General features: G+C 42.8%; 1 protein-coding gene across 1 annotated transcript in view; it reads right to left on the reverse strand.

Moving 5' to 3' along the window:
* CWF19L2 (CWF19-like 2, cell cycle control (S. pombe)) overlaps positions 1 to 24,237 on the reverse strand; it is a 151,254-nt gene that overhangs the window by 99,661 nt on the left and 27,356 nt on the right. Inside the window, exons 6-7 of the mRNA XM_018569741.1 lie at positions 16,483 to 16,579; positions 10,257 to 10,355 (exon numbers count right to left, since the gene is read on the reverse strand). Coding sequence (XP_018425243.1) covers positions 10,257 to 10,355; positions 16,483 to 16,579 — 196 coding nt within the window. The remainder of the gene's footprint in view (positions 1 to 10,256; positions 10,356 to 16,482; positions 16,580 to 24,237) is intronic.

Consider the following 24,237-nt stretch of genomic DNA (forward strand, 5'->3'; position numbering starts at 1 on the left):
AAAAAAAAATAAGATGCCTTTTGAAAAAAATGCTCTCTCTGTCTTTTAAAATGTCTTGTATGTGCTGCACAGCGTATGGCGCCTTTGAGGAATCCGATAACAGCCAAAAGTCACCAGCACTCCAATATGTTAATGTCACCTTTTTCACATCAGCATAAACAACAATGTTCTTGTGCCTTACAAGGTCCCTTCATCAAGGCAACAAAGTGACCTACAATGTGCTGGTAACTTTTTGCTGCTCTTGTGCAGGCTCTCCATTTCTGGTGGTAGAGGTCGGTCACTGCTGGCTGCCATGGGTGACTGGTCGCCTCACTGTCCGCTCTGGAGCTCTAGAGAGGCAGCACTGACATCACTACATCAGGACTACGAGCAACAGGAGAATTGGGAGCAGGAGCACTGCATAACGGCTCAGCAAGCACCCTGCTCTGCATAACTACAATCTCCTTCTACTCTGCAAAATATCTCCCCAACCACCTCTTACCACCACTCTTCTCTGCTCATCACTCACCTCTGCTGTGACACTGAATTTACAAAAGGACAAGAAATTAAGTTTTTAAGTCATAAATTAGAAGTTAAAAGGGAACTAAAATCAAACTTTTTTTGGCTTTCGTTCTCTTTTGGGTCACAACAGTACAATTACTAATGAACCCCAGTGACCTAAATTCAGCATGTAGGCTACTGCCCACTAAATGCTGACAGTGCAGAGCCATGTTGCAGCCTGGAAGGATCCTGACAATAAAGGGATGTACAGGCGACTGCATGCAAGAACCCACTGCACCTGTCCCTCCAAGGAGCAGGTTTCTGCGCAGGTGTGCACACCCATGTGAACAAGTCCTATGCATTCCTTGCATCTGCATACTGTGCATTAATGTAGTGAAAACAAGGATACATAGATACACAGTATATTACCACAACAGTACATGCTTTGCTTATCAACAAAAGCCTAAAAAATGGCTTACAGTGGCCATGACTACCATTCCAGTCTGAACATCTCTTATTATAAGGAAAGAAAAGCACATTGCAACAAGTCCTTCTTTACAAAGCAATGATGTGTTGTGCATGGCAAATGTCTCAGTGGGACATATGTTTTTCATGGCCAGACTTGGTGTGGAAGTCTAACAAATGTCATTGTTGAGGCAATCTTGATAAAACATGGGGCCCAAGACAAATATAAAAAACGCTGCCTTAATGTGACTTGAATTTTACATTACAATGCTGAGCCTCTGAGTAATTATAAATAAAATGATACAAGGCAGTGCTCCTGGGCAAATTGGTCTCTCTACGCTGCCCAAGGAGAGTACTTATACCAAATTATAAGTTCAGCCTACCAAAATGGGAGCTGGAGAGTACAGTTGTAGACATTTCAGTGCAAATTCATCAGTAGCCACAAGAATATAATAAATGAGGCAGTAAGGATGCAAAAAATGCAGACATCCAGGTATTGTGTGCATTGTGGGAGGCCATAGGTCACCTTAGTGTTCAGGGTCACTTACTGTAGACCTTGGAGATGGCGATACACCTGTAACTGGGCTCATCAGAATGCATCAGAAATAACTGATGCAAATCTCATTTGTTGAGTCCTTGATGGCTTTGAGGCCTCACGTGACTAAGTTGCCCTATTCTTGAGACAGGTCTTTAGTATGCAAGAGACAGTTACACACCAACATTACCCGTGTACTGTCATAAAAGATACAAAGGCACTTGGGGGCAGATGAAGACAGAGCAATGACAATAGCTGGAGAGATTGCAGGATTTTCTAATGAAGAACTGTGTGTCGTATTATATTAGCCAACAGTCTGCCCTTCCCTCTGCTGATTTAATGCATGCTTTTCCCTCCGGATGCTTGTTGAAAAAACAAAAAAGCTGTAAAGCTGGAAGACAATATCACAAAGTAGCTTATTTAGATTTTAGTGCTTATCTAAAATAAAGCAATTAATTCTTACCAAGATTGTCTAACTGCTTCTAGTTAAATTTCAGAGCGATGTTAAGAATTCTTAAACAGGTGAAGAAGCTCCGTTCTATTAAAATACTGACATGGCTGACAACTGCCTCTAGTGTCAGTATAAAGATTCTCAGTCATTACACTAAGGTTCAAGAGAAGGGATAATACAAACAATATGGCCAAGTAACGTGCTCTTGGTACTCGGTGGCATCTTACCAGTAGTGACGAAGCTGGGCTATGTGTGAACCCAGTTTGCTTGAACGCGCCCAAGCCTGCTGATCACCACCCCTTCTCTCGATACAGTCAGCTGCGGGAAGATGCATTACCCACCCTTCAGTTACCGTAATCATCAAAAAGGGGTGGGGAACACCCCTATTGTAACTGCTGCCACAGATTGGGTCAGGAAGAGGGGGTTGCAGTCAAAGTTTTGAGCAGGTTTGGGTAAACACAGGGGAACCAAGTTCGCATGAAGCCCAGCCTTATTTCTTACTTACTTACTAGGTGCTTGGGGGTTCAGGCTATACATAGATCCATAATAGCAATCCAAAAAAACCTGAGATCATCATTTATTTTAAAATCATGGATTCAAAATTGCACAAAGTCTCAGGTAAAATTAGGCCTTCTTCAGGCCGAAGGTTGATCCATGGGTGACCCTATCTATACCACCCTGCTACAATCTCAATTCCAATTAGTAAACTAAACGTGAGATTGTAGTCCATCACAGGAGTGAGCTTAGAGAGGTGACTACTTAACAACACACACAAGGACCATGGGGAACAAAAATAGCCACCCTCCAGAAGGAAGGACAGTGTCAGCACCAATTCAGAGATGATTTGAGGATCTAAAGCCGAGTGATAAACAAATAAGATACATTTTTGTTAATAATGATGGTACTTGACTGCATTTTGAAGATTTAACGCCCGAGTTTAGTGTCAATCAAAAAAAGAAATCAAAATGTACATGTGGGGTAAGACAAAACGGGGTGAGGGACAGGTGCAGTTATATAGTCCACAAGACGGGACTGACAACACTGTTGAGACCCTTTTACTGCTGTGTTGTCAGCTCAAAAAGCAAGTTAGAAGCACATTCGATTTTTAACAGATCGACAGGTATTTTGTCTGTACTTGCAGTGTTTTCTTATTTTAAAGTATACATAAGGGCAAAATAAAGAAAAAGGTAGACAGGTATGAGAAATACATAGTAAAACAAGAGAAACAACCACTGAAATACTCCCTGTAAATGAAATAATCCAGCTCTGAGCACCAATACATTGACTAAAGCACCGTCCTCTCTAACTATGTCTGTAATGCAGAGATGTCTCCCTATGGCAGATGCTTAAAAAGCTCCACTGACCACGTCTCTATTACCGTGAATTCATTTTCCACACCGATACACAATACCCAGTGAGATCTATAATTTAAAATGCCAGTGACAGAAAAGGCAGCGGTAAATTACGGTCAATGCAAATAGCTGTGGTATAGGTGATATATTTTTAGATACTTTTAAATTACTTTTGTCAACTCTTGCCGTGCAGAGAACACAGATCATTGCTTACATGATGAAAACGAGGAGGAAGCAATTACCAAAGAGGAAATTAATTGCTTTTTAAACAAATTAAAGCGGACCTATCAATAAAATTCACACTTTGCATAACTCAATAAGGCACATAGCATTACTAAATCACATTCAGATTTTGAGGAAAAACTACTTGCCACACATATATCAAATTTAAAAAAAACAACCTGCTTTTTTTCTGGCTCTTAGCCTAGATCACATGGTCTTTGGCTACCAGGAGAATTGTGGGTTTCGCAAGTGATTAGAGACTGTAGACTCTTCATTTCAGTGAGACGGACCCTGTTTGGAGGACTTATGAGAACACAGAATCAGTTGCTGTGAAGATCTACAGCAAGGAAGCAGAGCCTGCATATGTAATACAATTGGAAATATCACCTGCCCAATGTACATAATGATATATTGTGTTAATACAATCAATTGTCACATGTGCATACTTCTCAGCATTTTGCTCCCTACCAAATCTCTATAAAAATCTGCTTTTAAAGAAGAACTTCAGGCAGAAAGGGCATAAACCCTTGCAATGGAGCAATCCGGCACTGCAAGGGTCAACTGCTCCTTTTTTTTTTCACAAATACATTTTAATTGTGATAAGAAATATCAAACATTCATGTAATAACCAAGTACAAAGAAATATTGTAACTTTATATAAAGTAAAGTCAGTACCATAAGTGGGGGTGGGGGAAGTGGAGTTCCAGGGAACAAGCCTCGGTGTACCTGATAAAAGATTGCCCAGTGCCCAGCCAACATGTCCCAATGTGCATCCTTGGGAGGTAAAAGTGAGATGTATAAGGTTTGTAGGCCCAAGCGTTGCTAAAAAGTTGCATAAACATCTCTTGGAGTGGGTGGGCTCAGGGCTAAGGGGGACACCGGCTGGTGGCTGAGCTGAAGACTAAATAAAATGCTTATTGTTGTGTATGGGTATCAGGGCTTGTTTTAGGAAGAGAACCCAATATGGAGGCGGAGATAAAAGATGGAATGTATTCAGGGCTCTTAGGGAGCTGGGGGAGAAGGAAGAATCAGAGAGGAAAGAAGGCAGGAAGAACGGAAGACGGTTAGGGAGAAAGGGAGAGAGAGTCAGAGAAGGTTAGAATGTAGAAGGGGCTAGAGAGAGAAAGAGAGGGACATTAATCCATTCATTCCCGCCCGCTTCCTTTAGAACTGGAAATACAGTGAGGGCGTGTGAGAGGAGGGCAGGGGTGGAGGGAGCAGCGGAAGTGGGTAGAGAGGGGGCAGGGCCTCAGGAGCCAGTTATTACTGAGTAAGGGTATCTTATGCGTCCGTGCCTTTAAATAGATGCCAGGCTGTCCAAGTTTTCAGGTATTGAGGCATGGTATCTTTGTCACAGGCGATTCATTCCTCCATTTTTGCCACGGTGTCTACTCGAGTTAGCCACTCTGATTTGTCGCTTTCCAGTGTCTAGGGATCACGGTTTTGGCTGCATTTAGCAGGTGTAGTGCCAGAGATTTCTTGGTGATGTGGTAGGAGACATCAAAGTGGTATAGTAAGAGGGAGACTGCAGAGAATTCCAATGTGACACCAGTTATGACCCTTATGAGAGAATGGATTTCTAACCAAAAGGAGGATATGAGGGGGCACTACCACCAGATGTGGAGGAGCGTGCCTACTTCCTGTGAGCACAGCCAGCCAATAGCTCCTTTTTTGCCTGCAGTGATCTAAGGTCCCCGAATAATCACGACCAATACAGCGTACAGGACGTGAAGGCAAAAATGAGCAGTTAACCCTTGCAGTACAGGGGTAGCCCTACGGCAAGGGCCGACAATTTTATACAGCGCCGGTGGTAGCCCCACGGCAAGGGCCGACAATTTTATGCAGGGCTTTACATAGTGCACATTCACATCAGTCCCTGCCCTTAGGGACCTTACATTGTAAGCTGCTTATCTCACATACAGGGCCAAATTAGACAGGAGCCAATTAACCTTCCAACATGTCTTTGGAGTGTGGGAGGAAAGCGGAGTACCGAGAGGTAACCCACGGGAGCACAGGAAGAACATGCAAACTCATTGTAGATAATAACCTGGCCGGGGACCCCCAGTGCTACAAGTCAGAAGCGTTAACCACTACGCCACTGTGCTGCCCAATGACAATGTTACATTTTTCAGATACGAAGCTGTAGATCAGCAGGCAGAGTTGTGACACAGCAACTGCATCTTCACAGGGCTGAGTGCAATTGTGTCAGTATACTGAGGAAGTACATCCTCTGTACTCCTCTTGTGTAGGCGCCCAGTGGGGAGAAGAGAAGCTGGGATACACTGGATTTTCAGCCGCATTTTCAGCCGTCATGGCACTCAGCATTTTGACAAAAGTGCCATTTTCGGACGAAATTTCGGTGCATCCCTAGTGAAATCTGCACCCTTAAGTTTCTTGCCCTGGTGTCAACACGACAGGAAAGTAGGGGAAATCTCCACAATTATGGGATACAACAATGAAACCTTGTTCTGACTCTTACCCACTCTACTTAAAACTGAAAAAAGAATGATTGAGTTTGAGCTTTACCTTGCCCTTTAAAGGTCGCCCTCCTATATCAAATGGGAGGTACATACTTGGCTTTCACTCCAGGTATGGAATTCAACCCCCGACAGTGCTAGTCATTTAACCAAATGTCAGAACACTGTTTAGCATCATCTCTTCAGAAAGGGAAGACCAGCAAATGTCATGTCCAAAGTCGCTTTTTCCTAGATGACATTAAAGTGCGTTCAGCTGAAACTTCTTATTTGCCAAGTTTTTGGGATAACGTTAGGAAGGATTACAACTCCCGTTAGGCTTTTATTATTAGGGGCTCCATTACAGAGATTTTTCCTCCGTTAGGGTAATACAGATATCTTTTTTTTTCCTCGCTAAATGTCAGGGTGATTACAGTTTCACCAGACAGGAAGTAAGGGAAAAATCCCTAATGGTGAGGCCAATGACACACTTGTGATCCTACTGCTGGTGAGAACTCATAGGCAGCACAATTGCTAGCAGAAGAGTAAAACAAAAAGAAAACAAAATACATCCTCTTGCCAGCACCTCGAGAATCCTCAGCATATGAATATGACTGTAGAGTTTGAGCGGCGAGTGTTGTGGATTTTTGTTTTTGGGGTTGAAATATATGACCCAGCACTGCATCATAATGGCCAATATATATGGGGCTCAAAAAATGCTCCTTTAGGGCAGGCAGGAATAGCCAAAATCTGATGCTCATTTTTTAAGGGCCCATTCACACCGGATCCGTTGCTTTGCTATCAGTTTTTTCAACAGATGCCAACGGAAGGGCACCAAAAAAAGAACGGATGTGAATGGGGCTGGTTCACACCAGATCCATTGCATTACGTTGCGCTGAAGAAAAAAAAAAAGGAGAACATGAACTACTTTATTTTCAGTGCAACCGAACACAACGGATCCGGTGTGAACTAGCCCCATTCATTTTTTGGTGCCCTTCCTTTAGCATTCGTTGAAAAACGGATCACAACGCAACCGATCGGAATGAAATCAGAAGGTACAATTGCAAGTCAATGGACCCTCCATTGACTTGCAATTTCCTTCCGAATTTGGTGTGAATGCACTCTAAAACTCCTCCATCTATATGGCAGCTGCTAAAGTTTTTTTTTTCTTTTTTTACAAGTGTTACAGCCCATGTTCGGGCAAACAAAAAAAAACTTCTGCTATCCCCGCACTGCAAGTGCTACTACAAAAGCTGTTTTACCCGATTCCTGCTCCCGCCATATCTGTCCAGGCTGATAGACCGGTCCCCACAGCCTCTTCCCCCCTTTGTTCCTGCGGTCTAAGGACCGCCGATATTATCATGTCTAAGAACAGGGTCCACAGAACTGCATTAGACGGGAGGATGCTGAGGGACATTCTAGTGAGCACTGACTTTTGGCATGAGGGGGGGAGCAGTCCAGGATCAGGTAAGTAGCAGTCCGGGATCAGGTGAGTCGTCCAGAAAAAAACACTTAACCCTTGCAGTCCGGGGGGTTGGGGGAGGGAGCACCACACTGGAAGGGGACGTTTTTTCTTTGCCTAGAGATGGGCTTTAAATGTTTGGGTTTTTTTGCTTTGTACTAGGGTTACATTTTGTACGCAATTTACATGAAGATGGGGTTTAGAAGAGTAATGCAAATCCTACAGAACATAAAATAGAGCCTGTCACCAGCATTCTATAGCCTTGGCATATAGGAATTGATGAGCGCACAGATTCATTCTACTTCGGATGGTAATGTAAAAATCAATTGCAAGATGGGGAGACATGCTTGGCCAGCTCCTGAAACAGATTTCCTAATGCCCTTGTTCTAAGACTTGCTAGGTAAGTAATTAAGCCTGAACAGGCAGAGAGAGGCTTCGTCTCCTGTTGAAGTAAAGGAAATCAAAATGAATAGTAAAACATCATAGGTGTATTCTCACTGTAGAGAGACCCCTGATTAGGTTTAGCTGCATTCCCTGTGTCTCAAGGCTTCATTTTTATTTTGGACTTTGGAACTTTGCTCAGAATGATCATTTAAAACTGCCACATAACAGAAATGGAATGCACAACCACCACCCAAAAAAACTTTTCATGCCATTTCCATTGCCAGTATCTGTGTGAAGTCTGAACTCCTGCACGTGGCCACCCTTTTTGCCCAGTATTTCTTAGCTGAATCAAGGGGAAAAAAATCTCCCATAATGCAATGCCAGCTCTACTCCATACAGAAAGCAAATACACTAATTATGTGAGAACGTAGGAAAATGGTTTTCAATATCAGTTGCTTTATCATTAGAAGAAAAGGAGGTAAATGTGTTGGTTGTATTTAGAACAAAGTCCAAATCCCATTCGCACTGCCACGGTCTCAAAACCACAAGGTATATGTGGTGCCCCCAGGTGACCACACGGATGGCGCCGTGCAAAACACTAATAGTAAATAAAAGTAATTCACCGCCACACACTGCGCATGTAGAAGAGGGTTGTTCTTCAGACATGCGCAGTGTTCAACATCTAAACTCAAACAAAAAAAAAATGTATAATTTACAGGAAGCACCAAGTTTTATGAAATACTTAAAAGTTTCCTGGTCTCAACAAGGTGTGCGTTATATCCAAGATTTACTCATTGATTTTAAGCTACGGCCCTTCCCACAATTAGTGTCCCAATTTATATTCTCTAGTAATGATCATATTAGATATCTTCAACTCGCACATGTTCTCCCATCACTACTTAATGCTTGGCCAAGAATACCAAACTGTATCTGGGATTATTTCACATCTACCCCGTTGCCGTAAAGGGGGTATATGGCTCGTTTACTCCTACCTACAACATAAACAATCTTTCACCAAGTTTCAAGCATTTTTGGATTGGGAGAGGGAGTTGGGAGTGCCTTTTTCCCCGGATCAATGGCCTTTGACCCCAACCTCACTCCAAAAGGCAACTAAAACGCAAGTTTCCAGGAAATTTTCCACAAAATCTCCTTGCGATGGTACACGACACCCTACCGCTTGTCTAAATTTTCTCCCTCTGTTTTAGCTTTGTGCTGGAGGAATTGTGGTCAGGTCAGATCTCTCCTACATATTCTATGGTCATGCAGGTCCCTTACTGGTTACTGGTGACGTATTTTTATGCTAATCTCATCTATGACTGGTTGTATTACACCTTTCGGACCCTGCTTTGGGTCTCCTGCTATTAGGAATTGACCATTTTCCTACTTAATATCGTCCGCTGGTTGTTCATACATTGTTAGCAGCCCAGCTTACTATTTTCCGACATTGTAGAAGTACATCAAGTGTTTCTGTGAATGAAACTATTAAAACTCTACAATTACACTACGAATTTGAGAGGCTGTACACGCTGACAACTGGCTCTGCAGTAAAATTTGACAACAAATGGAAATCGTGGATCCTTTAAATTGGTATGTTTTCTTGCGACACCTCCCCTTGTTCTTTGTTCTTTTCCCTTTCCTCATTTAGCATTATTCAATGTTCTTCCCCTACGTATCCTATCTTGTTTGTTTCCTTACTATGCTATGTAATCTTTTCTCCAAGCTACCTTGGGAAATGATCTACGAGAGCATTTACTACTGTTGATCCTACTGTTTGTGTATTGTTTTCTTGTGCTATTTGAAAATCTAATTAAAAAAAAATAATTAAAAAAAAAAAAAATCGATATTTGAAGAAAAAAAAATACTTAAAAAGGAGAACTATGGGGTAAGTGTCTTTCCCCATAGTTCTCCTAAGGGTAACGGGAGGACACAAACTAGCGCCCTCCCGTCACCCTAAGCTCAGTATTCTGCGAGCTACAGCTCGCGGTATACTGAGATGCCGCAGCCGGGACAGATCCCGACATTACTGTCGAGATCCACCCAGCTGCGGGATTGACAGCTGGCTCTGCCTATCTAGAGGCAGAGCCAGCTGTGCCCGCCCCTCCCCTGTCCGTTCCACCAGTCAGCGCTGGAGGATCGGACAGGGGAGGGGGGGGAATCCCTGCAGGGAGCCATGAGTGACAGTCACGGCTCTCTGCAGGGATAGATGGACAAGTGAGCGAGCGACGGTATGTGTTTGCTCACTTCCCGATCTATTGAGCCGACCTGTGACAGTTTCAATGTCACAGGTCGGCTAGAACTGTGAGAACTATGAGGCTAGAACTATGATTTTCACTCACCTCATAGTTCTCCTTTAAAAAGTACCACTTCTACAAAGCCAAGTCATCAATACCATATAATAATTCTCCTTCTACCAGCACAAAATCGCCTTAATTGCTGGAAGCCAGGACTTTACCTCCGATTTCTCTCTTCTGACATTCACGGGAGCTTGTGCTTGGGTTTGTCTCTGTTGACGAGCTTCTTCCAACTGAGCTCGAAGTTTTGAAGCCAGCGTCTGCAAGACAAAAACATTGCTTTAAAAAGTTAGGAAATATAATCAAATCACTTTAAGTTCTTTGCGAAAATGAAGTAACAGACCTCAAAAAGAATTGACAATAAAAAGCCAAAAGCATCCAAAAGCGTCTTCTTTTTCCCCAAAAGTTTATCTAAGTAAAAAATGCTATAGGGTATTTTTGCTGAATTTTGTCTCTGGTTCTTGTTATATAAAAACACGTGCTAAGAGTGTTCAGGGTGTTTTGTTTCTACCAGAATCCCTCTTAATTAAATAATGAAAACCAGGCCCGTGAAGATACAATGCAGCATGCTTTACAGGTATATAGCCTGATGGGTCCTACAGAAATAAATACAATGGGGGGGGAATTTATGAAAAACCGGAGCTGACAGAATCTGGAGCAGTTGTCCATAGTAACCCATCAGCTTTGCTCTTCAGTTAAGTTTTGAAAATGAAAGATAGAATCTAATTGGTTGCCATGGGCAACTGCTTTCGCATTTGTCTGCTCCAGTTCGGATAAATTCCCTCCAATTAATGTTTGACCCGTTCCTACCCAAAATTCTTAAATAAATATTCCTCTGCATGATGCCCTGTGCTGAGGATATATTAAAAATGTCCTCCGTTTCAGACGTAAAAGCCGACACGTTTTGTGGCTGGTAGCTCTTAAACTCAGCTGTCATTGACAGGTTAGGCCCCCACTAATGATCAGGTGTGGGAGTTACTATCAGCTATGAGGGCCATAGAGGGTTTCAAGACAAAAGAAACCTTTAGCCTGCGCAGCCTGAAGGTGGCAGTGCACATCTGTTTAGTATCTTAAGTGTCATGTACAATTACAGTATTAAAAAAAAAAAAGCATTATACATCCTTATTTAGGTATGCAAAATAGAGTGGTACCCTTATGTATGCACTGAAGTAGGTTAACAAAGTGGACTTCAGAAGGTATCAATGCAGCTCAGAGGACGCATTATGATACCCTTACACATGTCCTAATGTAACAGCTGATCACATGCCCTAATCTTCTATTCCATTCCATACTTCCAGGTAGTTGATAGTCGGGTCACATCTCCAACTCTCACAGCTAGGCTTCCCTGAACCTCCTGATCAGTACAAGATCACAGGGGACAGCATAGTCTCCAGCAACTATCCATCTACTAGTTTAAAGAAAGAAGGGAAGATTGGGGAGCAGGAGAGTGACTTGCCTTGCTGTGCCTGTGTTTGTGGACACACATAACTTACTAAAATACACAAGGATGGCTCCACAGGACCCTGCAAGAGAAAGGAGCCTAAAACAGGATATCAGGGCCAGTGCTCAGGAGATCAGATGATTCTGCTGCAAACTAAAACTTTTAAACAAATGAGCAGCATCAATTGTACGTGATTTCATCAGCACTTGAAAAAGCTTAACACCCTTTTGGCTTTAATATCACTTTAAATGCTTGAGAAGCAATGTCTTTCCATTTCATTTATTGTTAAATCTGTCATTTGTGAACAAATATTCACATTCGGTCTTCAGCAAGAAAGTAGTTTCTAATTTATTGTATTTGTATTATTGTTTTATGTAAAAAGCAGCATTATGTAAATTTGTGGGTGAAGTAGGCAACCAATCACTGTGCACCCAATTGATAATCTGCAACAAACAGCAAACATTTACTCCTTACTGCCGACTATGCCATATAATTAAACTATTAATTTTGCAGTTATGTAGGCATGCGATAGTGTGTGTTATTAGTTTACATGGCACCCTGGAGAGATTTTATGATTGCAAAAAACAACAAGATTAATAAAAGTGCAGAGAAGCAGGACAATGAATGTCTTTGCTTACCCACATCGGCACTTTGTTTACTTTTATACTTACTCTCTTCATGGAGTTAAGATGAGTGTCCTTGTTAGGCGTAGCGAGGGCGCAGAAGCCACTCCGGATTTTGCCCTCCCTGAGTGCTGCACACTAAGGGCCCATTCACATCAGATGCAGTCCGTTGCGTTTTTGAGCTGCATCAAAAACGCAGCACAATGATTTCCAATGGGATTCTGTTGTTCTGTTCACACCAGACTAGTCCGTTCCAATGCAGCCAGAAAAAGTACTGCTTGCACTATTTTAGCTGCTTCGGAACGCATCAAAAACGCATACGAGCGCATGCAACGGAACGCAAAGCAACGCAACTAAAAAACAAAAACCCACAGATTTAGTAATGTCATCTTCTGGGGACTTCCTGTGAGTTGGTAGAGGAGATTAGAATGGAGCAGCTCTGGAAACATGGCAGACATGGATGCTAATCTAATAATCAAAAATCTCTGACCCTCAGCAAGGGGTGCACCCAATAATGACGTTATTATTATTATATTATAATAACCTCCTACGTTGGGTGAGAATAGCTATAGCCAACACTAATACCATGCCTTCAAGCAAAGGAAGCATGTCTGAGCTAGAAAATGAAGGAAGAAAGTGCTGTGACAGGAAGAAGGAAGTGACATATGGTCTGATTTGCATTTTGAGGGGGAAAAAAAAAAACTGCATCGGAACGCATCAAAAACACGGTAGAACACATTGCATCGCAATGGCTAAAACGCATGCATTTTCAATGCAGTTTTGGTGTGAACGAGGCCTAAGTGGGAGATTCCTCCATCCACACAGTGTAGCGTAGATGGAGGAATCTGTTGCACTTTTTCCATCTGATCATAGAAAATCTGCAGATAATCTATAGGCGTATGGGCAGCTTCAGACCTGAAGTTACACTTGAAACATTCCATAGGGCAAAGTTAAACACTCAAAGACCAGGTAAGGGAGGAAGTAGAGAAGCAATTAAGAGACCCAAGGTAACTCTATGGGCTTGTTCACACGATGTCCGGACCAGATCTGGAGCAGATCTGCAGACGTGGTGCTGTACGTTTTTGACGCGTTCCAGTAAAAAAAAAAAGCTGGAGTGGGGCTGTCATTATGTTAGCTGCAGTGCAGTGCGTTTTTAACACGTTTTGCGTTTACGGACCGGACAAAATGTGACATGCAGTATTTTGTCTGTCTGGTCCAGAACGGACTGCGCTCGTGAGAACTGTAGCCCATAAAACACATAGGGATACATTGGGATGCATTTTGGGTGCATGAGCGCAGGGATCTGGTCCGGACACAATGTGGATGTCGTGTGAACAAGCCCTGAAGAAGGATTCAAGGTTTGCTTTGTTTGATTTTCTTTTTTTTTTTAACTCAAACCTGGTCATTGCTTATTCAGAACAAATCATTGACATAGTTTGATAGCTCCTCGTGATGCAGTTTGTTTAGACACTTTAACAAACTGCGGGCCTTCCAGAAACAGGTGTATATATTTTGGAGATCATGTGGAACTAATTGCACACAGGTGGACTCCACTCTTCTAATTATATGATCTCAGAAGGCAGCAAAGCTTACTTAGGGGGTTACCAGTGAGGAGAAGGAATACTTATGCAATTACGACTTCATAACGATTTTAGAACTAGATTTTGAAAACTAGATTTCTGAGAGTATGTGTAGCTGGGGAGGGGGATTAAAGAAAACCTATTCTACAGGTTATCCCTGCTTAGACAAAACAGGATTTTTTGTTTTACCTGTAAAACCGATTTATTGGGAGTACATCCCAGGATGCAGGGAGTTAATTAATAGATCACTGGGTTATGCAGCCAACTTCAGGTGACTGGACACTGGCAAATCACTCAAAGCTGCCATACAACGCTGCATAAGCCCTCCCATTTCCAGCCCGCCTCCGTTTTGTAGAAAGCAATACAAAGTGGATCACAGAATACAGAGGGGAAGCTCCTGTGTCCTGTGATGTACTCCATCCAAACACATTTTACTGGTAAGACAAAATCTTGTATTCTTGATAGTACATCACAGGGCACAAGGAGTTAAGTCTTAGACCACTGGGCCATTCAAACACAGTCCAACAGGGGTGGACAGCAAACAATGGCTAACAGGTGCAAGGAACAACAACCACAACAGTGAAGAACTAGAATAGAGAACTAGAAACAGAGGTGCACCCAATGATTACAGGGCCACCTACAGGACCTTACAGCCAAAACTGGTATCCGCCGAGGCATGAAAATCTATTGTGTAGAGCGCAGCAGAAGTGGGCACCGAGGACAAGGTGGCAGCCTTACAGATCTCGGGCTTGTTGCTGAAAAGCCCAAGCTTGCACTAACACTTCCAATGGAACGTGCCTTGACCAGAAACAAAAGAACTTTCCCCTTAAGCTCATAGGTCTGCGAGATGGTCAGGCAAATACACCTAACAGTGTCCTGATTAAGGTGGAAGACAGAGACCAGCTTTGCGAGAAAGATTTACTTAGGCCTCAGCACAACTTTATTCTTATGGATGACCAGAAAGGCCACTAATTCAGAAACATGCCTAGCAGAAGTCTTGGCTACGAACAAGGACACCTTGCAAGTAAGCAAAGGCAGAGAAATATCATTAATCAAAGGGCAGCTCTGAAGGGACCAAGAAAACAAGATTGAGGTCCCATGGTGTCACTGAAGCACAAAAAGGGGGAACAAGCGTCACCCCCTGCAATGAGGAGAACAAGAATTAATCGTAATCAGGCCTGCTCACCTATTACTCGGGTTATATTATGTGCTCAATGTAAATCTTTCGCTGCAACGGATGCAAGTACATCCATGGCAGAAGGGAGCTATAAACAGACTCCTGGCCCCTGTAGCAGCTGTACTGTGTATACACTCCGTCAAGTAACTGTCCGCTTTCTGGGAGAATTGAAAAACAAAACAAAGTTATAAGAAAATCAAACACCTTTCATTTAAAAGATACCAATGTTTTTTTGCATTTCATAGGTGCACGCAATTTGAAGCTTCACATGTTTGTATCCATTTACTTGGCACATCCTCATGTTTTATATTTTACCAAACACTGGGTATTATATTGTTTTTGTGTGTACTAAAATTTATCTGAATGTTTTTCTACTGAAAACTTTAACAAACTGCTGTGCTAATATCATATGACATAACGAATTGCAACTGACACTATTTTATTCTCTGGGATCTTGCTTTAGGAAAGCGCATCATTTTGGACAGTTTTAAGCCATTTTCAGGATTATGCAAAAAAAAAAAAAAATGCCAAAATGGCTCTGGAAGCAAAAGGGTTAAATGCAAACAGTGCTTAGCAGGGTTAATGTATTAATAAGTAAATATTGTTTGTTGGTCTTAGTCCACATTAACCTTCTCTGCTTGCAATTGAACTACGGTTGTGTGGAAAAGTGTTGGCCCCCTTCCTGATTTTTCATTGTTTTGCACGTTTGTCACACTTTAATGTTTCAGATCATCAAACTAATTTAAATATTAGTCAAAGATAACACAAGTAAACACAATATGCAGTTGCTAAAGGAAGGTTTTTATTATTACGGGAAAACAAAATTCAAACCCACATGGCACTGTGTGAAAAAGTGTTTGCCGCCCCCCCCACCCCACCCTGTTAAAACATAACTCTGGCTTATCACACCTGAGTTCAATTTCTCTAGCCACACCTGTTCGCAATCAAGAAATCACTTAAATAAGACTTGACTGACAAAGTGAAGTAGACCAAAAGATCCTCAAAAGCTACAATTCATGCCAAGATCCAAAGAAATCCAGGAACAAATGAGAAAGTAATTGAGATCTATCAGTCTGGAAAAGATTATAAAGCCATTTCTAAAGCTTTGGGACTCCAGCGAACCAGTGAGAGCCATTATCCACAAATGGCGAAAACATGGAACAGGGATGAACCTTCCCAGGAGTGGGCGGCCAACCAAAATGACCCCGATTACCCCAAGAGCCCAACCAGTTATTAGGTTTAGGGGGCAAACACTTTTTCCCACAGTGCCATGTGGGTTTGGATGATGTTTTCCCTTAATAATAAAAACCTTTCTTTAAAAACTGCATGTTGTGTTTACTTGTGTTAAATTTGACTAATATTAAAAAATTGTTGATGATTTGAAACATTAAAGTGTGACAAACGTGCAAAACAATGAAAAATCAGGAAGGGGGCCAACACTTTTTCACACAACTGTATGTCACTGTCCCACAGCACACAGATTTTGTAACATGAAATTTCAGACACCTTCCAAAATTCAGTCAAAAGTAAAAAAAAACAATATTTGAGATGGAAGCTGCGACCTACCATGTTACCCATTATTTCCGCTTTGACAATCTTGGCGCCAAGTTTGTTCATCTCTTCCTCAGTAAGTACCTGGACTGGCTGTGATTTTGTATCAGGTCTGAATAAATAAAAAACACTCAGAATGAATGCTAGCATATAAAAATACAGTACATGATATGTAAAAACTGAACATACATAGGAAGCTAAACTGGATACACTGTAGATCATTTTTATTTCAACCCGGGATGCCCATTCCACTGTTAATGACATCAGGCTGTAAAGGTGGCCATACACTTTACAACCATCGCAAGACCTTAAGGTGGCCATACACTCTACAACCATCGATACATTACAATAGTTACTAGTATAAATGGGTGTTTCCTAATATGCATTCATAAGAGTCTATAACTTTACCCTTTCTGACAGTGAGTGGCTCTGCCAGCACCACCCGGCTCTACAAACTTCAACAGAAAAATCGAAGAAGCCAGGCACTGTTCAGGTATTCTGACAGCCATGGCCACTGGCTGTACAAATACAATGCTGACAGGGCAGATTCCTCCATCCATGTTATTTAGGCTACGTTCACACTAGGGCGATCCGTGACCGCGCAGCAATCGTGCACAAAAACCACATGGTTGGCCGCGCGGTCACGGAATCGCACACCACCGATGATCACGCTGGCGGTGCCATTATTTTCTAATGGCACCCCAGTTGCGCCAGGTAGATCGCGCGGAACAACATCTGTGCACGATCACGGTTGAAAAAATTGCGGTGCGTGTCGCAAAAAGGCGGTATACGTACCTTTTTTCAGGGATTACCGTGCAGATATAACCCTATTGAACTCAATGGAGCCGCATGGCAATCGCTGTGTGCAATCTTGCACGATCGCGTGGCCCGGGACGCACGTCCTGGGATCACCGATATCTGAACCTAGCCTTAACGTTGATGGGAGAATCAAGCTGTTTCCTACCCTCAGCCTGCTGTAGGCAAACAAAGAGCAGAAGGGAAAAAAGATGGAAAGGCTGCAGGTCCCAGAAGTCACAGGGATCAGGACTTTCATGCACTAGACACACAGTGCATATGACAATGACAAGAACAGGCATAGCTCAGAAAACAAAAACATAGTATGATCAAGCCCTTAAAGTCCGTTCTTTACCTTCACGTTGTTATTGGACTGTCTCATTAGCCTATAGGAATGTGCACGAAGCAGAAAGTAGCAGGCATGTGTCAATACTATCAGGAAGTGGTAATGCTCTGCCCATCAAATGGCCAAAGATTTGGTTGAATCGGGCAATGGAAGCTGCTGTGGGTACATCACTAAATATCTTGAAGTAACTTTTTTGTTTTTCTTAAAGTGACTGAGTCTCTTTAAAGCAGGGGTGGGCAAACTGTGGCTCTTCAGCTGCTGAGGAACTACAAATCCCATGAGGCATTGCAAGATCCTCAGCCACAGACATGACTCCCAGAGAGAGAGAGACAGATACATCATGGGATTTGTAGTTTCACCACACATGGAGGGCCAGAGTTTGCCCACCCCTGCCTTAAAGAGACTCAGTCACTTTAAGAAAAACAAAAAAGTTACTTCAAGATATATAGTGATGTACCCACAGCAGCTTCCATTGCCCGATTCATCCAAATCATTGGCCATTCTGATGGGCAGAGCATTACCACTTCCTGATAGTATTGACACATGCCTGCTACTTCCCGCACATTCCTATTGGCTAATGAGACAGTCCAATAACAACGTGGAGGTAAAGAACGGACTTGAAAATCTCCAACACTATTGGGTATCGCTTGGAGCTTTACTCGTCAGTACGGCTCTACATTCTGTCAACAACTTTTTGTGTTCTTACAGAGTCTCCATAGTTATCTTGACCTCCATTCTCAGCAAGCCAGAAAGTACCAAAGCCAATAAATCAGTAGAATAGCTAGGTAACCATGATTTATAGAAAAGGATCTGCAATGGGAACCTATGTATCTTTTTCACGGCAGGTTTCCTCCAGCACCTAGACAACTAATTGTCTTGCAAGATAAATGTGTAAAATACTCTGCAAGAAGAACAATGCCATTAACAAGTTTTCTGCTAATGAGTCTGTGTTACTGTCTCCTGGGAGTGTCGGAAGGCAGGACGCAGGCTAAATGAGCTCTATTAGCTACAAATTATCAGATTAACCGTTTCACTAATAAGTAAACTTCAATCAGCTGACATTAGAAGGCAATGTCATGGTTCCATCACTCCGGGCTAGTGATGTGGTATGCGTGGTAAGTAAACCTCATTAGCAGTGCACCTCTAGACTGGTTTGGCTGGTACAGATGGAGTTTCAACACATTATATCATGTAACGTGAGCATTACCACATAAGAAATGGTTAAAATAAGAATGTAATTCAGAAAATGCCACAAGAGACTTTGAAAATTGTCTCAATTGCATATTTAGGAAGTATACTTCACGGCGTAACGTCAACTGCTTTCAAACTTCGTTATTAAAAACTAATCAAACTCAACAAAGCACTGCAGAAATACATACATACATACATACATTGAATACATACATATCCAATATAATACACCCAATAGTCCTATAATACAAGATATATACATAGCCCTGCCAGACACCACTGCTAGGTTGCTTTGTGTGGGAGTTAAAGTTGAACTGTGCGATTGCGGTTTCCCAGTGGTCCTGCCATAACCTGCACAGCATACAGATTATGGCCCACATACCTCCCAAGGTGCTCTTACTCCAAGTTTGGATTACTCAGCCTTCTGTATTGGGCACCCAATCACTGTAGCACTATGCTCATCGCCTAGCCGGGCTGCAATGACATGCTCGCACACATGTTGTCCTTGGCAGGAGCTGAAGAGAATGGCATGGGCAGTAAACCTTCTAATGCCTCGTTTCCAATCTTAGGCCCGGTTCACACCGGGGCGTTTTGTAGCGCGTTCCTACACTCTGCAAAACGCTCAAGCACAGAAATCCCATTATTTTTTCCTATGGGTATGGTTCACACCTGGGCGTATTACAGGCCGTATGAACGCGCTACAAAACACCCTACACCCAAAGAAGTACAGGAGCTTATTTGGGGCGTTTTTGTCACGCGTTTCCATTGGGATACAGCCAAGTAGCCCTTGGAAACGCGCGTTTGTCAAGGGTTTTTTTTCCCGCAAATCGCACGGCAAATGCGCGACACGAAACGCGCAACAAACGCGCATATTCGATAAGCCTAGGTGTGAACCCAGCCTTAGTAAATCTGCAAGTTTCACTGAAATAATACTTGAGGATCCCCCAGTTGTTCTCCTGCGATGTCACCCTATCACATGTGCCCCTGACTGAGTAGACAAGCACCCACGCTGACACACAAAGCACATGTTTTTCAGCTTTTTAAATGAAGAAAAAAAAAATAGTTGGCCCCAAACCATTATGGCTTCAGCCCAAAAAATAAGATAAAAACAAATAGTCCATTAAAAAATAAAACAAAACCAGCTTTTGCTGCAATATTCCTCTTCAATCCAGAGATTTTCCTCACAGCACATTTTTCTGTCGTTGGATGTCCTCAGTTTGATGCCCAGCATGAGTCAACCCACTGCCTCTGAGCCCATATCATCCTAAACCCACCCCTATTCTGTGACTGGACAGTAAAAGGAGAAGCAGCACAGTGATGAGCTCATCTCTCTGTCACTCTGCTGTATCTGCCTATCAGCACATGAACTGACTGGCTGGCTCCTTGTGCCACATGCTTCCTCACACACCCTGCAATACAGGGACTGCAGGAGTTTGATATCAGGTCACATTCAGGTACTTACACTGCTTGCATTTAAAAAAAAAAAAAAAAACACACACACACATTTAATGAAAGGGTAACAATTATAGAGTTGCATTAAATTGTGTCTTTTTTTAATCTACCCAGAGTTCCGCTTTAAACAATATTTTCGCAACTTCGCCTCCACAGCACCAATAGGTATATATTTCTTTACTTCTCACTGCAGACCGTGGCCTCCTCTGGCACAGCTTTTTCTACACCCAGCCCAGCACATGCAGCAAGCTGAATGAGGAATGCCATAGAGTATAATGGCAGACCTTGATCTTACTTTGGCACATGCCCAGGACAGGCTGCTATCATTCTCAACAAGCTCTCCTCCCTGCACCGCCCACTCCTCCTCCTGTGACAGCGTATCAGGATGAAGAGCGGGTACAAGTAGTCAGAGATCAGTGATCGCTGAGTGTTTGTAAATAATTGCGGACATAGTATGTTTACTGTGTCCCCAATTATGAATGAATGGTGATGTACATCACCTCCTTTTCATCCATGATTGTGGACACAGTAACTCATATTATCTCCCCAATGTATGAACAGGAACACTCAGTATTTTGTAGAGGATTCCTGTTCATTGATAACTGGGGCTGCAAAAAAAAAAGAGATTGAAAACTATGTCCTCAATCTCTTTTTCTATTTTAAAAGACAAATATCAGGGATCTGTTTCCTCAAATCCCCCAGCAGTAAAGTAAAAAAAATATATATATATTTATTACAAATAAAAATAAAATATTAAAAAATTAAAAAGTTTATTAAAAAGAGAAAATTTGTGTTCGGCCTGAAATTTTTTTTCATTTTCGGTTTTAAAAGTTAATTTCAGTGCACCTCTAATTCTCAAGGGCCATTCCCTGTCCGGGGTCGTGTGTTAATCATTGTGGTGCAGTGGAAAAAAGTCCAAAGTATTGTGGTACCATGCGTTGTGGTGCATTCGATCGCATTGCAGGTGGGAGGTGTGTTTGGGGTGCCATTCAAATGAATGACAATGCAAAGCACCTCTGGCATTGTTAACACATGGTAGGTTCATTGCCCGATACCATGCATTGATCGCACAGAACTGTGTGATTAATGCAAGGCCCTAATGTGAACCAGCCTGAGACAAAGCATTGCTGTGGGAAAGAAATGTCTGCATTACCCAGGCATTAAGACAGAGGCTGGAAAAGGGAGGAGGTTAGATTTTTACTGCACCTATCACTTAAGATGTTCTACAGGGTAGCGGCTACATCTATAGGTAAACTAGAAATGCTTTTTTAATGCGCTAGCCTGTTCTGTGGAACACTGAGGCAGAAGATTTAGCGGCCCCATGCAATATATAGAAATAGTAATATACCCAGGCTTTGGACTTGCTGTGTTTTAAACGAGGTCACAATTAGCCTCCAGCCATCAACTTTCATAGATTTTCTGCCATAGTTTAGCATTAGCTGTACCAATCCACACTGGAGCATCCTCTGTAACAATGCCGCTTCCTTAAGTTTCATGGATTCCCACACACATCTGTTCTGTCACAGGAAAATCCCCACTGCTGTCATTTGGGAAGCTGTGCTCTGCTGGTTCTAAAAGGACTGCGAATAGAAGCGAATTCCTGATCACATGTAACTCCATTTTCTTTGGTTTTATTCACATTGCTTTAGAACAAAACATGGTTTAAATAATTCATATGTTTAAGTTAAGTTAAGCGTTGGTTGCAAGGCCCTGTATTTTAAATTGTTAGATGGGACTGACTGAGACAATTAGAATGCTTATAATACAGCGGTTTAAAGCCAAGGTATAATGAAGGGAATTTATCAAAACTGGAGCAGACAAAATCCAGAGCAGCTGTGCATGGCAACCAGTCAGCTTCTCTATCATTTTCAAATCTTAAGGCTGGGGTCACACCTAGGCGTATCGAATATGCACGTTCGTCGAACGTTTCGTGATGCACGTTTTTACTGAGATTCGGATTTTGTTGCGCGATTTGCAGTAAAAAAACGCGCGACAAACGCGCGTTTGAGGGCTACTTGGCTGTATCCCAATGGAAATGCGCGACAAAAACGCCCCAAAGAAGCTCCTGTACTTCTTTGGGCGTAGGGCGTTTTGTAGCGCGTTCATACGGCCTGTAATACGCCCAGGTGTGAATCATACCCATAGGAAATAATGGGATTTCGGTGTTTGAGCGTTTTGCAGAGCATTCGAACGCGCTACTGAGTAAGGGCCTGTTCACACGACATCCGTTTTCTGTGCTGACCTGATCCGTACGCTCCGGCACTAAAAATGCATCCCAATGTATCCCTATGTGTTTTATGGGCTACAGTTCTCACGTGCGCAGGCCGTTCAGGTTACGACAGAAAAATACTGCATGTCACATTTTGTACGGTCAGGAAAGGCAAAGATGAGCCTGGGCTTGGTGTGAATTGCCTGAGTTTGGCCAAGCTCAATCAAAACTGTGACTGCCACCCCCTCTTCCCAGCCAAATCAGTTGCGAAGAGGCGCATTCCCTGCTTTGCAGAGCTGAATGTCACAGAGGAGCTGGGAATGCCCTCCACCGCAACTCCCACTTATAGGGCTGGGGGAGTGGCGGTCACAGTGTCGAGACGGCTTGGGAAAACAAAGGCGAACTGGGTTCAAACCAAGCCCCGCCTCACCTCTAGTGACCAATTATGATGGTCCCAAGTCTACTAAAGAGAGGAATGTTCCCTCCTCTGATTCATTTAGATCTCTTTCAAGTACAACAGTGTAAGAAAACTAATATTCACATCAAATATTTACTTGATTAATGAAAAAAAACTTTTTTTTTTCCCCCTTGCATCCAGCAGCCATAGGGAAGGGACTACCAAAAAGAAAGTTTGTTTTTGTTTTCCTTTTCATAGAAATGGTGCAGGTGTTTCATTAAAACAAATATACAAAATTGAACATCCATTTGAAATGACTTTTTGCATAATCATACAGTTTAATGGCCAACTCCAGCCAACATGTTTTCCATAGTTTCCCAGTGCTTAGTAGCTAGTCACCATGTTCTTGTATTGTAATTTAGAACTTGCTTATTTCCATCAGGTATTTTTGCCCCCCCAACATCAGCGCTGCTAAAGCTGGCCATACACCTATAGATTATCTGCAGACTTTCTATGGTCAGATGGAAAAACTGCAACAGATTCCTCCATCTACGCTACACTGTGTGGATGGAGGGATCTCCTGCTGGACCAAGCTTCAACAACAATCTGATTGGATGCAGGCATTGTTCAGGTGGTTTGAGACCCAGCGGGGCCGACTAGCAAGATACTGAAGCTTGGCCCAGTGGGAGATTCCTTCATCCACACAGTTTAGCGTAGATGGAGGAATCTGTTGCACTTTTTCCATCTGACCATAGAAAATCTGCAGATAATTGTAAGGTGTATGGCCAGCTTAAAGGAGAACTATGGGGTCAGGGCTTTTCCCCATAGTTCTCCTAAGGGTCACCTGAGAACACAAACTAGCGTTCTCCCGTGACCCAAAGCTCAGTATACCGCAAGCTACAGCTGACATTGATGTCAAGATCCACCCAGCTGCAGGATTGACAGCTGGCGTTGTCTATCCAGAGGCAGAGCCAGCTGTGCCCGCCCCCTCCCGCGTCTGTTCCGCCAGTCAGCGCTGCAGGGAGCCGTGAGTGACATTTACAGCTCTCTGCAGGGATAGATCGAGAAGTGAGCAAGCGACGGTACTTGTTCGCTCACTTCCCGATCTACTGAGCCGACCTGTGACAGTTTCATTGTCACAGGTCGGCTCAGATTATGAGGCTGAGGGAAAATCACTCGCCTTATAATTCTCCTTTAACATAGCCTGTGCCCATGCGTTCTGAAAATGGCCAAGCAGAGAGTGGGTGGAGACACAATGCCAGCACTGGTGTCTATCATGCAGACCAGATAGCAGGGCTGGAAGCAGAAGCTGTACTCTCAAAGGAACCTGAAAACAAATGTTTTCAAAGCGGATCTTCACTCTAAAATAAAGGTTTGTGG

Source organism: Nanorana parkeri, unplaced genomic scaffold, assembly GCF_000935625.1.
Source record: "Nanorana parkeri isolate BGI_ZX_2015 unplaced genomic scaffold, ASM93562v1 scaffold1385, whole genome shotgun sequence".
NCBI lineage: Eukaryota > Metazoa > Chordata > Amphibia > Anura > Dicroglossidae > Nanorana > Nanorana parkeri.